Below are 14,286 nucleotides of genomic sequence, written 5' to 3'. Positions count from 1 at the left end.
TTAAAAACAGAAATGAAAGTATTCTGTAACAAGTACTTAATACTTACAATTTTAAATGACAAGTTACAAAGTGAGTATTTACAAATTGAATCTGCCTTCCTAGGTGTCAGTTTTAACAGTTAAAAAATATAATAGCAAAAATTCTCACTTACAAAATTAACAAAAACATCAACAATAATCTGGAATAAACTCAAAAACAATGCCCATGTTGTACATGGAGAAACACAGGACTGTACTGTGGGGTAAAGTAAGAAGTGTGAATGCAGAGACATCAACATATTGTATGGAGGAAAGCAGTTTTGTAAAGATGAACGTTCTCCTAAAGATAATTCAAAACTTACTTAAAAATCCCATGACAGCTCTTATCTGTTTTTTTTTAACTTGAGCAAAATATTTTGGAACTCTTCAGGAATAATAAAGTCATAACACTAGACAAGAAAATTGGGGATGGAAAAAAGAATAAAAAATTGCACTGTCATATATTAAATAAATTTTTACAATATGTAAGATATAGCACTGGAGTAAGAAAGTAAGACTGACAGAAATAAACCATGAGCTCAAAAAGAGACTCTAGTGTACATAAATATTTTGTACAGGTGGGATTTCAAATCAAAGAGCAAAGTATGAATTCAATAATTGTCTTGGGACAATCAGAGAATCACCTGGAAAAAACAAATTCTATTCCAGTCATAATGACCACAAGAAAAATTACAGATAGTGATGTAAATATTAGAAAGTACTAATAACAGCAAATACAACTCTTTGCTCATAGTAATTCAACTTCTCCTCACTATAACAAGTAGTATTATCATCTCCATCATAGAGATTAAAAAATCCTACAGAGGAGATATGTACCATTATAAGGAATTATTTCTAAGAATACTATCAAGGATAAAACCCAAAAAGAAGACATTTACTCTCTTAAGATTATTTTCTGCCACAACAAAAATAAACATACTGAACAAAATGAAAGGCAAGAAATGACAAGGAAAAGCTCTGTGATACATGTTAATGAAGACAAGGGGTTAATGTTCATAACATACAAAGAGCTGTCACAAAGCAACAAGAAGCTCCCTCAATTAAATGTGTGCATAGGACAAAAGGGATCATTCACCTTTTAAAAGTCAGATGGCTAATGAGTGAAAAATGCTCAATACCTCACTGGTCATCAAGTGCAAACTAAAACAATGAAAAAGCAATTTTGCTCATCATATTGGCAAATGTTTTTAAAAAATATTCTAGGTAGTGTCCATCTTTGAGAGAACAAACTGAGCGATCTTTTTGGAGGACAACGTGTCAATGGATATGTAAACTCTGAAAAATGTGTGTACACACAGACTGAACTCCATTTTAGTAATCGTTTCGTTTAGAAAAAAAATCAGTTCAAAAAGATGTACTCATCAGAGCATTTACACAGCACTTTTTACAATGGTGGGAAGAAAAGCTGAAGTGAAATCATATCCAGCGATAGAGAATTGGTTACATAAGTTATTCTACATCTTTTCATTCCCTTCAGGAGAAGGAATTTCTAGAGTCACTTGAAAGGAACCTGTGATGTATGTAATTGTCACATCCAGGGACTAAATTTCCAGAAACCTTAACTAAAGGAATACTCATACAAGTTCACAGGAATGTTTGTACAAGAAGGACGCCAGCCAAACACCCTTTCTGACAGTGGAAAATGGAGAAAACTTAAGTATCCACCATCAAGACAATGATGCGGTAAATCAAGGCGAGCTGTGGGCACTAAGGGGCAGGCGTTTTGGCGTGGTCCAAGGCCTTGTCCACAGTACTCTCCCACCAAAGGTGTCCTTACACAAGAGACCAAATCTACTGCACATTAGGAGACCCCTCTACTCTATCTGAAAGGACCGGGTGAGTCTGGAGTGGGAGGACGTCTATGATATACACCTCAGTGAATAAACCGAGCTGCACAAAACATATAGTATGGCCTTATTTTTCAATAAAGCATATATACACACACATATACATAGATTTCTCATATACATGTATGTATGTATGTGTATATATATATGACAGGCATAAAGGTCATGAAATATATACACCACATTGTCAGCAGTTTTTACTCTCAGGAAAAAAAGGGGAAGGGATGTAGGGGCCTTTCGGTACCACCACAGTTCTCTTTTCAGTATTTCAGTTAAATATACTTGGAATTTAAAAGTTTATTTAAGTCCGAAGTAAAATGGACGATGCCTCCACAAGACAGAATGCTATACTGGTCAATAAAAATCATGCCAGGGGAGAGAGAATACTGTAGAAAAACGTGTAATAAGCCGAATGGAAAATGGAGGTCTCCACACAGTAAACAGGCACAGAGTGCTCGCTGGTTTTTATGACAGAGTTGATACAAACTGAGGAAAAGGACAGAAAATAGATGTTAAAGTGTTAATTATTATCTCTGAGTAGTGGGACCAGGATAGACACTTTTGTCCCTTTTTTCAGACTTATTATATTAAATACACATTATTTTTCATCTGAAAAAAGCATTTTTAGATGTCTACTACCACACATTGAAAAAATTACACTAGTACTTACAGAAATAACTAGGAGACAAGGCAGCAGTGTCACACAGTGTAGAACGGGCGATCCTGAATAACACCGCACAGTTACATAAGGACCCACAAAGTGAGAGCACCTGCTGTCATAGGGCGTAGCCCCCTTCTATTTGTTAGTTGTGTCTTCAGGGCTGAGGCAGTTCTGAGCATGGCCAGTGTCAGTGCTGGTGTCTGGATGGATGCCACTGGAGGTGAGGGCACCTGCAACCCGAGAGGAAAAACAGAAATCATCCTCTGCTTTTTCTGTCTTGTTTCTTTGTTACTTTTGAAGAGAGGTGTAAATAAGATAAACTAAATCTTCCCTACTAAAATTTCAGTAATGAAACCGTTTTTAAAGTGTTCACAACTTATATTCTGCCTATAACTGTCTTTTCAACAAAGCATCATATTTCTTAAATGTTAATTAACTCAGTTAATTAACTACATGTTGAATCCTATTAAAGAACATGAAATGCACTATGTAAAATCACCACGCCTGCAGTGACTGGCACAGCTGTCTTGATAGCAGTGCAGTCAGCCCCCACCATCCCGTGGCCCTGAGCTCCTGATGCTGCTAAGAGAGCACGCTGCCGCCTCAGATGGAGAGAAACGGTGAAAGCGTTTTCTGAAATCTACAGCACTGACAAAACTAACTGACATATCCCAGGCACCTTTGAGGCTGTCATTTTCTGTTTCTGGCCTACACCAGTCAACGAGCAGAACCACCCCATTCCCGAGCCATGGGACTCACGTGGGAAGCAGTTTTGGAGAAATTTCCAGGTATAGAATGTAACCAACTATACATAGAACTCTTAAAAAAGAAAAGATGCAATACTCTGATTTTGGAAGAAACTCAAAATATTCTCCTAAGCCTTAGTAGCTGGAAAGGCTGGGCATCTCCTAAGCCACTTATTTATTTCACAGCCAGTGAGCATCTCCCACAAACCCTGTTTCCCTGTGTCTGCTGGGAGCCTCAGGCACACTGTTGCTGTCGATCTTATAAGTCACAGGGCTGAGGCGTGTGTCTCACGCCTGCAACTCTCACATAGGCTCGCCTCCTAGCCTCACTGTCTGAACTTGGCCCTATTTTCTCACCTGTTTATTTGGTATCTGTTCTTCTGTAAGCTGCCTGAAATGCTTTTTGGAACATGTCAGAAGAATCAGTGGGTAGAGAAATGGACAGATGGACAGGTGAGAGTGGGGGAGACAGAGTGACTCCAAGAAAAGGGGAACAAAGAAAATTTCCTATGCAGAACCCTCTTCTAGTCAGGGAAGAAAACCACCACGGAGAAGTGTGAAGAGGCAGGTGGCTTAGGACTGTTTCCTGGATTCCATGAAAAGTCACACCAAGAGATGAGAGGGTAGAACTATAAATAATAAAAGAAAAAAGCATGCATGCTTGAAAAATATATCTACAATATGTACTTTCTAAAGAATAGATTCAAATCAGCACGGCCCAATAACACAATCCTTGGGTATTTACAGAAGTGAGAATCCCAATTCCAAACCACAAGGCATCCCTTCGGAGCACTAAGAGTCTACACGGGACGGTCATAAAGCTGTCACCGCAAAAGCGATGCTATCCTGCCCTTACGAGGAATGAGCAGCTGTGCTCGGGCTGCCCACGTGCGCCATTTACACCCCACAGCACCTCTACGGGAGAGGGACGCCTAGCGAGCCCCATCTCTGCAGGACAGAAAACAAGTCAGGGAGAGGCTAAGCCGACCTACCAGTTCTCCTTCTCAGAGGACTGGTCACTCCAGAGCAGGACTCGAACTCGGACCCAAGTTTGTAACCGCAGTACTACCGTGATTTGTGTGCTTTTTGTGTGTATAATACATTTGTTTCCGGCATGAAAGGATATTTAACAAATGTTCGGTTGTCTTGTCTATCTCATTAGCTCACAATCTTTATATTTTTGAATTGTACTCTTTTCCCCTGGAGAAAGGAACGGAAAGAGCGGGGGTCAGAATGAGATGGGGCTCCATTCTTTATCTGTTACCTCATCTCATCCAGTCCCCAAACAGCGAGAAGGAGCAAATGTTCTCTTCATCTTTAAAGAGAGAGCTCCACTGATGGTGACTTACTCAACTCCAAAACCAAGTCTGGGGGAAGGGCACAGACAGCAACCAGAGAAGTATCACCCGTAGGAAGGAGAAAAGAGCTCAGGGGAGGGCTCAGGGGGTCAGCCTGATTTAATTTCAATGGATAATATAATACCACAGACTAAAAATACTAGCATGCAGTGAATTTGCTATTTCTTGACATCTAGCAAGTTTTCATAGCCCGCATGAAACATTATCGTGAACTAGTTAAAGGAAGAGTCCACACTCAGGGAAAATCAATGCCACAGGCAGGCTGAAACCCAGGCTGGAGGAAAGGAAGAGAAAAGGCATAGTTAAGAAGAGGGGAAAGTCTGGGAAAAAGACATCATCACAAGGACTCTCCAGCATCATCCAGCTATCATATAATCATTCATTCAAGAGAGAGTTACTTAGGTCCTATTTTGTGCAAGATTTTACACAGGGCAAAGCAAGAGTGCAGCGTCCATGGTGGCAGCAAGTGGCGGGGCTATAATACAATTCTGATCCTGGTACCTTGCACACTTGTACTCAGTATAAAGGCAAAAAAATAAGGTAAAATAATACTATGTAAACTCTACGCATTGTTGAAAAAAATTAAAGAAGACCTAAATACCTGGACAGACACACCACGCACATTCCTGGATCAGATGACAGCGCTTTTGGGATGGCAGTGCTCCCCAGAGCGATCTGTATACTCAACGTGGTCTCGATCACAATCCCAGCGGGCTCCTCTGCAGTAACTGAGTAGCTGCTGCTACTATTCATATGGGAATTCGAGGGACTCAGTAACCAAAACGTACTTGAAAAAAAGAAAAAAATGAGAGGACTTGTAATTCTCAATTTCAAACCTTACAACTGTATCTCCAGGTGAGATTAGAGGCCATTTTTAAGTTATTACTGGGTTTATCCTTATTTTCAAAATTCTCTACAATGAATATACCTGTTAGAATAAGAAAAATAAAAATTAAGGTATCTTGTAAAACATGCACAGTGATTCATTCATTGGGAAAAAAATTATTTTAACTATAAAGAGGTAAACAAATATCTAGTGAAAAAGGACTACTTAAAAACAAGTGTGCATTTACAATTTTCATAAATTGAAAACTGAAAAGCACAAAAACATCAAGTTTCTAGGGAGACTAGTGAAACATATTAAGAGTTATTTTCAAAAATTCTAATTGAACAATGAAAACTCAAGAAAGGGAAAATTGTGATTGACACCCAATTGCAAACAAATGGAGAGCAAACGCCTAGAAATCACAGTTCCTTTAAATCTGCTTCTAACTCAATAGGAGAGGAAATTCCTCACTTAGGGGACAGTGGAATCCCATACATAAGACAGGATACACAGTACAAACTGCAGTAGTATCGGGAGTGAATTTCTTAGAATTCTAATGTTAAAACATTGCTGAAAAACTATAAAAACACTGACAGACAGATTAAAACACACAGTCATATATATTATATAGAAACATATGAAGTCTGCTCCCATGTTGCATAGAAATACAAACATATTTGTTCATTTATAGGCACTGATTACTTTATCCCAGATAGAATATTTCAACTAAAACAAAAAATCAATAATACACTCCTCTTGTCAAATCTACTTGATAAGTTATTCTGCTATGTAACCATAATGTGTTTAAGATAGATCTAAAATTAGTGAAAAATCTTTGTATGGTTTCTTGAATTGTTCTCAAAATTCCAAGCTTAATTTTAAAATAGATCTGAGCAGTATTTCTATATTATCTTTTCCCTTGTGAAATGAACAACACAGTCTGTTGTCAAAATTCTGTCCTTACAATGATTCACGAGCACCGTTTCCTAACAAAACTGCTGAACAGCAAGGCACTATCCAGACACTGTGACCAAATAAATGAAACACAAGGAAGACAGTGACCCTATCCTGGAGGGCTTATAATCTGTGTCAACAGCGGGTTTTTATTTGATTGGTTTGATTGGGTAGCAAAATAAAATCAATCAAGTACTTTCTGCTTTTAGCATTCTGTAAGTCATGACTGTTTTTAGTGTCATGAGAAGGAAAGACTTAAGCATGACTTGATTAGGTCAACTAGCAACAATCATCACTGGAGAGTGAGTAATAAAGAAGTTAACTGATAGAAATGCTTCTGCCTACATGAGACCTAAAATAAATCTACACTGATATCCGAAAGGAAAATGAGGAGATGAGGTCCCCAATGAGAAAACAAACTAACAAGGAATCAAAAAAGGAAAGACGTTTTCATTAACGATTCCAGGCAGTAGTGGAGCATGGTGGTGAGGATCACAGATGTTTGGGACGAACATGAGTGCCTGAACTCCCACAGCACTGGGTAGCTGTGAAACTGATATTTCAGAGAAATTTTCTGCATCTCAGTCTTCTATCCATACACTGGGGACAACAACCGCACCCATCTCCTAGAACGGTCCTACGAATTAAGTTATTTTATATATAAAATTTTAAATAAAATACCTCAGATTTTAAATAATAGCCCAAAAGCACAAGGAACAAAGAAAACAGAGATAAATTGGAGTTCATCAAAATTTAAAACTATGCTTCAAAGGGCACCATCCAGAAAGTGAAAAAATAACACACAGGAGAAATTTTTTTCAAATCATTTATCTGATAAGGAATTTGTATCTATAAAAAAAAAAAGTACCTCCTACAACTCAACAATAAAAAGGCAACTCAATTAAATGTGAATAAAGGATCTGAAATGGTATTTTTCAAGGAAAATATACAAATGGCCAATTAGCACAAAGAAACGATGTTCAATATCTTTAGCTGTAAGGGAAATCAAGTCAAAATCACTAGGAGAAACCGCTTCACACTCACAACAATAGGTTATAATAAAAAAAAAGAGTAACAAGCACTAATAAGGACACATAGGAAGCGGAGCGTGCAGCCCTTGCTGGTGAGGACGTAACACAGCGTGGCCACTTTGGAAAACAGCCTGGCAGGTCCTCAGAGAGTTGAACATTTGGTTTCTGAATGACCCAGCAACTCTGCTGTCTGGGCACAGACGTAAGAGAACTGAAAACAAATGTCCACATAAAAACTCCTACAGGAATATTCATGGCGACACTACTCATCACAGCCAAAAAGCAGAAACAACCCAACTGCCTATCACCTGATGAATGGGTAAAGAGTGGGGCCCAGCCATACAGTGGAATATTATTCAGCAATAGCAAAGCATAGAGTACTGACCCAGGCCACAACGTGGACAAACTTTGATAACGTTACTCAGTGTGAAATAAGTCAGTCACAATAGACGGTTCCACTTATATGAAGTGACTCGATTTAAATGAAATGTCCAGCACAGGCAAATCCACAGAGAGAGAAGAGTGGCTCCTTGGGGCTGGGGGAGGATGGGGAAGATGGGAATGACTGCTTATGCATACGGGGCTTCCTGTTGGGGGAATGAAAATATTCTAAGATTAAATGGGATGCACAATTCTGGGCATAGAGTAAAAACGACTGTATATTTAAATGGGTGAATTGTATTAAAACTGGTAAGAAAAAAAGCACCTCGGGCCAGTACCTTCCCTAGTAAATGCAAATATCTAACTTTTATTAGAGGAAGAAGAAACTGCCCTCAGCATGAAAGTAGGAGATCAGCAAATGTGAGTTAACCGAAATTGGACAAGAGCATTTCACTTGAAACAGTTGCTGAGTGTACACGAAATATTCAGAAATAGGAAAATCTGTTTCACATCAGGAAGAAGCATTCTGCTTCAAATGCAGATCAAGGATTCGGCAAGCCCAGCTGCTACAAATGACCAGAGAAGAAACCTGGTTCTTAAAACAAGCACCAGAGCCAACAAGGAAATGGTGGTGAGGAAAGCAGGCGGCCGACTATCTGGAACAGTTTGCTACAAATAATTTCTCCACTGAAAATTTAAAAATAAAATGAAAGTGATAAAATGCTCTGTTGACCTCACGTGAATGGGCTTCCTTCGGTGCTCGACTGTTCTGTAACCCCGATTGAGAGACTCAGGAGAATCAGCATGTCTCCTGGGAGTCCTCAAAGGACTGCCCACCAGCACGCTGACCACCATCACATCTGCCAGGGTTGAATTGCAGAGAAGAGACCAACTTCTGAAAGGCACAGGAAATGTTGACAAGGGAAGAAAAAGCTGCAGTCAGTCCTGGGCCAGAGGCCCTCTGAGCAGAGGCCAGAAGGCTGCAGGTGAACTGCAGTGGCCGTGGGACAGGAAGGGACCATGGGGGAGCATATCTCAATTCTCTCCTCTCTCTCCATCGGGTAGGAGGGATAAACCTGCATCCTTCTCACCTGGAACTGTGGGTTGGCTGGCAGAAGTCTTACCGACATGGAATGATTATTCAAGTCTCTGTGGAAAAAGTCAATAAATCGAGAGGGAGTAGGGAGCCAACTCCACGAGCCTCTCAATTGCACCCTTATTTATTGTGTATAATCAAAGGAAAAATTCATTAACAGTTGTGTGATAGTAATAGGAACTTCGGGAAAGACAGTATGAAGCAGAGATTGTAGAATACACAATGAGTACAAAGGATTAGTGTATCTTTAGGGAAGACATGGGGTGAGGGGAGCAAGATACATTTTTAGACATGTGAATTACAAAGCAGACCACCAGACCAGCCAGGTCCTTGTTCTGTGGATCATAGACTATCTAACAGCACACAAGCTCAGCGTTTATAGCTGAGGGCCTCTGTCCTTGCTTTGCAAACAGCAGAGTGCTATCTAAAAGCTCAACTATGCAAGCAAAGCATTGTCTCTGCTTTTTAAGGCAAGGAGACTGGAGTGAGGATGTACAGGCACTTGCTTGCAAAGCAGTTTTTAAGCATACATTTTTCTTCTTAAAGTTCACAGGAGGCTTGAGTTTGTTACAATTTGTTAAACCAATCATGGGGTCCCACATGGAACCATTATGGAGGACAACCTAGGATGAAAAATCCTGCCTCTGGGTCTTTTCCTGCCATCTTCAGCAACTCTAGCAGGGTCTAGGCACATCCGTGAAAAACGATCCTACAGAACTACCCACCCTCTTAACTCCTGGTGCTTGAAACTTAATTTTAGCTCTACACAACTTAATGTAGAAAAATTTCAGAAATAAAAGATATAATATTCCTTTTATATCTCATCATTTTACTGATTTTTCTGATTGCTCTAAGTTGTTTCTACTTGGTAAAGCACATAATTCTGCAGGTGAATTCAGTAATTTCCATTGGGCATATCTAGCCATTTTGGGCTCTCTAACTTCTATTGGTCAAATACCGATACACTTAATTGATTTCTTTGTTTATCAATTTCAGCCGGGAGGAGAGGGAGTGTCACTCTTTTCCTCAGCCCACCCTCAACCCTTTTCTCATCAACTCAGGCCTCCTGAAAACAAAACAAAGGATTTGTTTCCCTTCTACTCTTTCCACAAAACCAACAGGAAACATCAGCCTGGAGAAAGAATTCAACACAAATGTTAAAACAAAAATCTATTAACCTGGAGCAACTCCATCTCCGAATCATGATACACAATGACATGAGAGTAAGTGTGTCAGGCACAAAGCATGCGTGAGCCTGACCACCTGATTTCTATTCTTCAAAGGAAGGAAGGTTTTCATATTTTTTATTATCATACTTTGTCATTGTTTCTGATTATGCCAAAAAATAGTTTATGAAAGAATTATGCACTGCAATAACAGATTACTATTGTATCAATTATAGAAGGCATTCAGAGGGGATAGGAAAAGCCACCTCTGTAAAAAATGCAAAATTTCTTCCCCTGTTAAGAACACGTATACAAAATGCAACAGAGAATTCAAATTCTTGTGGAGAGGAGCAAAAGCCACAGAACCAAAGCAAAGTCAATAGAATGAGTTAATTCAGAATTCACTGGACAAACATGCTCAATGCATTCAAATAATTTTAAAGGCACACTGCAAACCATTCACTTAATGATCTGTAGGCTAGAGGAAGCATTTCCCGCTTTAACAGACAACAGAAATCAATTCGGTGCCCCAACAAACAAGGACCAAAGAACAATCAGGTTTTTAACAGCTCTGATAAATCAGCATGTTCTAAAGATCAAAATCCAGAAATTTTAAACATTCATTCACACCACAATGAAACAAGCACTTAAAAAAAAAAAAAAAGAAACTAAGCACATAGATCATGTACATAGAACAATGAGGACTTCATGTACCGCTGGAAGAACAGGCTATAGCCTTTTACTTGAAAAATAAAACTACTTTTAATGATAACTGCTAAGACACATTTCATCATTCATGTTGCCTTGAAAAATCTGAGGCACTTGTATCTGATCAGAAAAGCAATTCTGGGTAATAGTAGGTTACAATTCAGTGCCAGTTTGCTTTAGAAGAAAAGAGAAAAAAAAGCTACTGTTTCTCATATCCTGCACAAAGTGTGAAGTGCCTCCCTGCCTCTTTCTCCTCCCGTTTTCTGAGCTCATGCTCCCCAACCCTTCTGAAACAAGTATGAGAAACTCTTATTCCCACCAATATGCAAAATGACAAAAGAATATCAATTTATTTGTGTAAATATATGCCTAAACCTTGAACTGTAGGAGAAAGGTATCAGAAGTCCATATGAAACTTATTTCTAGATTCCTGAAATCACACACACAAACTTTCACACAGACACAGACACATACCCCCTGGATTACTGGGCACTTCACAAGTTTAGGAATTCCAACTTCTAGAAGATAACTTTGTAGTTAGTTTAAAATACAAATCTGTCAGCTTTTGAAAGCCTTGATCATCTGCTAAACCATCCAAATATCAAAGAAATCCAATTAGCTTTCTCTGTAGAATGTAATTTCACTTGATGGCAAAACAGACCCTAAGAAGTACTGGATCAAAGATTCGTGTTTATCACTATCTATGATCGTTTTTAAGCACATTAACAGATTCAGAAATGTATGTCTCAACAACATTTATTCTTATTGAAAAAGCATACGTGTTCAACTCTCTATACAGTGACTAGGTCTCATGATGGTGTTTAAGAGCTATTTTGTGTATTGAAATATTTATTTTCAAGTGCAGACAAGGAGGGTGTGTATTACTCAGTTGTAGAGCACCTGCTTAGCATGAACAATGTCCTGGATTCAGTCCCCAGTACCTCCAAAAAAATAAATAAAAATAAGTGCATATTTAAAAATAAGAATAAAGTTATATAAATAAAAGCAGACTAAAAAGCAATGCAATCTATGTGCTACAATTATACTAAAAAAAAAAAAGTGTTTCTTTCAAATATTGACTATATTCCAATCACAGAGACAATCACAAATCACACCTGAACCATCACGTGTGATTCTCAACAACCCTAAGTAGACACGGATGAGAAACCCGGCACTGAGGATGAGGAGACGGAGCTCGGAAGATCCGGGGACTCTGACCGTCCTGCTCCCCGTGACACCACGTCAACCCAGGGCAAGCTCTGACAGACCTGCTCTGAGGGGACACCCAGCTGCATGGAACCTTGGGGCTTTGGGGAGTCCCAGAAAACACTAAAAATTGTTCAGTGAAAAACCAGCTCAAATATATTACACTTTGCCACATCCTTTAAAAAGGGAAAATGACTGAGACCTTTTTGATGCCTCCGTGTCCTTTCTGCCATCATCAATTATTTGCCCTCTCAGGGTGACCAGTGATGAACTGGACCCCATATGAAATGCACTCAGATGGAAGAGCTTTTAAAGTTATTTTAAGAAGTTTGTAAGACCCTGTCTATGCCTCACACAGGTGGTCATCCATCACTTCTCACCGGTGTGGACGTACCACCTGAAATCACTCCTTTCTGCTTTTCAAAATCCCTTAATCTAATCCATGCTTTTCAACAGCAAAGAAGCACCTCAACCACAGACACTGGACAGCTTTTCACCAAACGGACTCGAACAGCCCATTGGACTACTTGGAAACCCTTTTCTTCTATTAAAACCACTTCCAGGTACTTCGTCATTTTCTGATTGGTGGACTTGGCCTCTGACTGGCCTACTCAGAGAGCTCCCAGCCTCACATGCGGGGGTGGGAGAGGACACTGCTGTTGGGGGAAATCAGTAAGGAAGGCGGACATACTCCCGCCAGGACTGCAAGGGTAGAAGTGCCACAACTTGCTCAGAAATTATACCGTCATCACCCCTGGGCTCCCATGGACTTGTTTCACATTAACCAAACTCATGACACACTGATGAAAGAAAACCAGAAACTTAACTTATTAATGTAACAGAAGACGTGAAACTATGAACCAGACTGAAATATCAGATTTCAACCATGAGTATATTTTCTCAATGGCCTAATCACGGGGAGGCAGTCACATGGCAAGCATGGACAGAAACAGAGCAGGAAGGGTTTCTAGATTAACTCAATGGACTAAATTTCTGTTATAAGAACTGATCTACTGCCTGGAAAACAAATAACGCCAATCACGATGCACTCTCTGTGGACAGTGGCCAAGACATGACTATGAGCATCTGTGTAACTCTCCTTTCCCTGTCCTTTCTGGGCTAATATATGCACAGAGGTACAAAGATTCAGGGATGCAGATAACTCTAAACACCCAAAGCCCATCTCTGGGAGCCTCAAACCAGTAAGCCAGGGTTTAAATACCAGCTCTGCCACTTACTATCTCTATGATTTTGGCCAACTTACCCTCTGTGTGCCTCAATTTCCACACTGTAAAACTGGGATAACAATCAAACCTTCCTTACTCACTTGTTGAGAAGATTGAAGGATTCATTTCTGTAAAACTCTCAGAAAAGAATGTAGCACATTTTGGGTGTTCAACAAATGTCAACTTAATATCAAAGTGATTTACAAGTCTCCCTTCTAATCATCTTATGTGTTTCCTGGCTAGTCTAAGTCCCAAAGAAAATCCTTATTTCTCCTTTTATAAACTCTTGGGGAGGACCCTTCTCTTCCATCCCACCACCTGTTTAAACCGAGGGAGGGAATGCCTCCTAACCACTCCTCTGGGCCATGGAGAGTGCTTCTCCATTCACACCCCTGGCCCCTGGCCAACAGCTAGCCCTCGTCACACTAACAGAGTGAGGTGTGAGTCCTGGGAGACAAGCAGGGCATTTGAAACCCTTCCTTTCCCTCCAGTGTTGATCACCACTGGGAAGCACTTGGGATGCTCGGCTCCATGGCAGGACAGCCTTGTGCATGAACGGGCAGGTCCTCTCAAGGGAAGGCTCGCTATGTCACAGAGCTACATGGGACAGGGTGAGTCTCTAATTCTGGGACACAGTATCATGACACGCATTTTCCCACAGCCCTGAAGTTCATGGAGAACGTGGCTTCATCAGTAACAAATAAGACATTTATCACCTGCCTACTCTTTTGTGTCATCTCTCAGTTGGCTGCTGGAGACAACATGTGTATAAGTATTGGATCCCTTTAAGCCCCAAAATATATGAAGTAACAAAGAATTCTGTGGCTTAACGTTGGTTCAGGGCTACTGTGTAACAGTTCTGACTCTGCTGATGCTTAATTATGGGTATAGGAACTAAGGAACCTCCTCAAATAACTTTCAGCATAAAACCAGCTTTCCTTATTTTCCTGTTTCTTAGTAATTGCCAAAGACTCTCAAATGATGGCTTCACACAAAAAAGCAGCTAAAGTTTATGAGCCCTCTTGACATTCCCACTGTGGT

At 39.9% G+C, this 14,286-nt stretch overlaps 1 protein-coding gene across 1 annotated transcript in view; it reads right to left on the bottom strand.

The window, feature by feature from the left end:
• LOC141578013 (uncharacterized) overlaps positions 1 to 14,286 on the bottom strand; it is a 119,391-nt gene that overhangs the window by 32,403 nt on the left and 72,702 nt on the right. Inside the window, exons 5-7 of the mRNA XM_074366564.1 lie at positions 5,253 to 5,438; positions 3,307 to 3,366; positions 2,557 to 2,777 (exon numbers count right to left, since the gene is read on the bottom strand). Of these exons, the coding sequence (XP_074222665.1) occupies positions 2,735 to 2,777; positions 3,307 to 3,366; positions 5,253 to 5,438 (289 nt within the window). The 3' untranslated portion in view covers positions 2,557 to 2,734. The remainder of the gene's footprint in view (positions 1 to 2,556; positions 2,778 to 3,306; positions 3,367 to 5,252; positions 5,439 to 14,286) is intronic.

The sequence above is a fragment of the Camelus bactrianus genome, chromosome 6 (genome assembly GCF_048773025.1).
Source record: "Camelus bactrianus isolate YW-2024 breed Bactrian camel chromosome 6, ASM4877302v1, whole genome shotgun sequence".
Classification (NCBI taxonomy): Eukaryota; Metazoa; Chordata; class Mammalia; order Artiodactyla; family Camelidae; genus Camelus; species Camelus bactrianus.
Note: the sequence above shows the minus strand (reverse complement) of the source record. Positions and strands in the feature narration are given on the sequence as shown.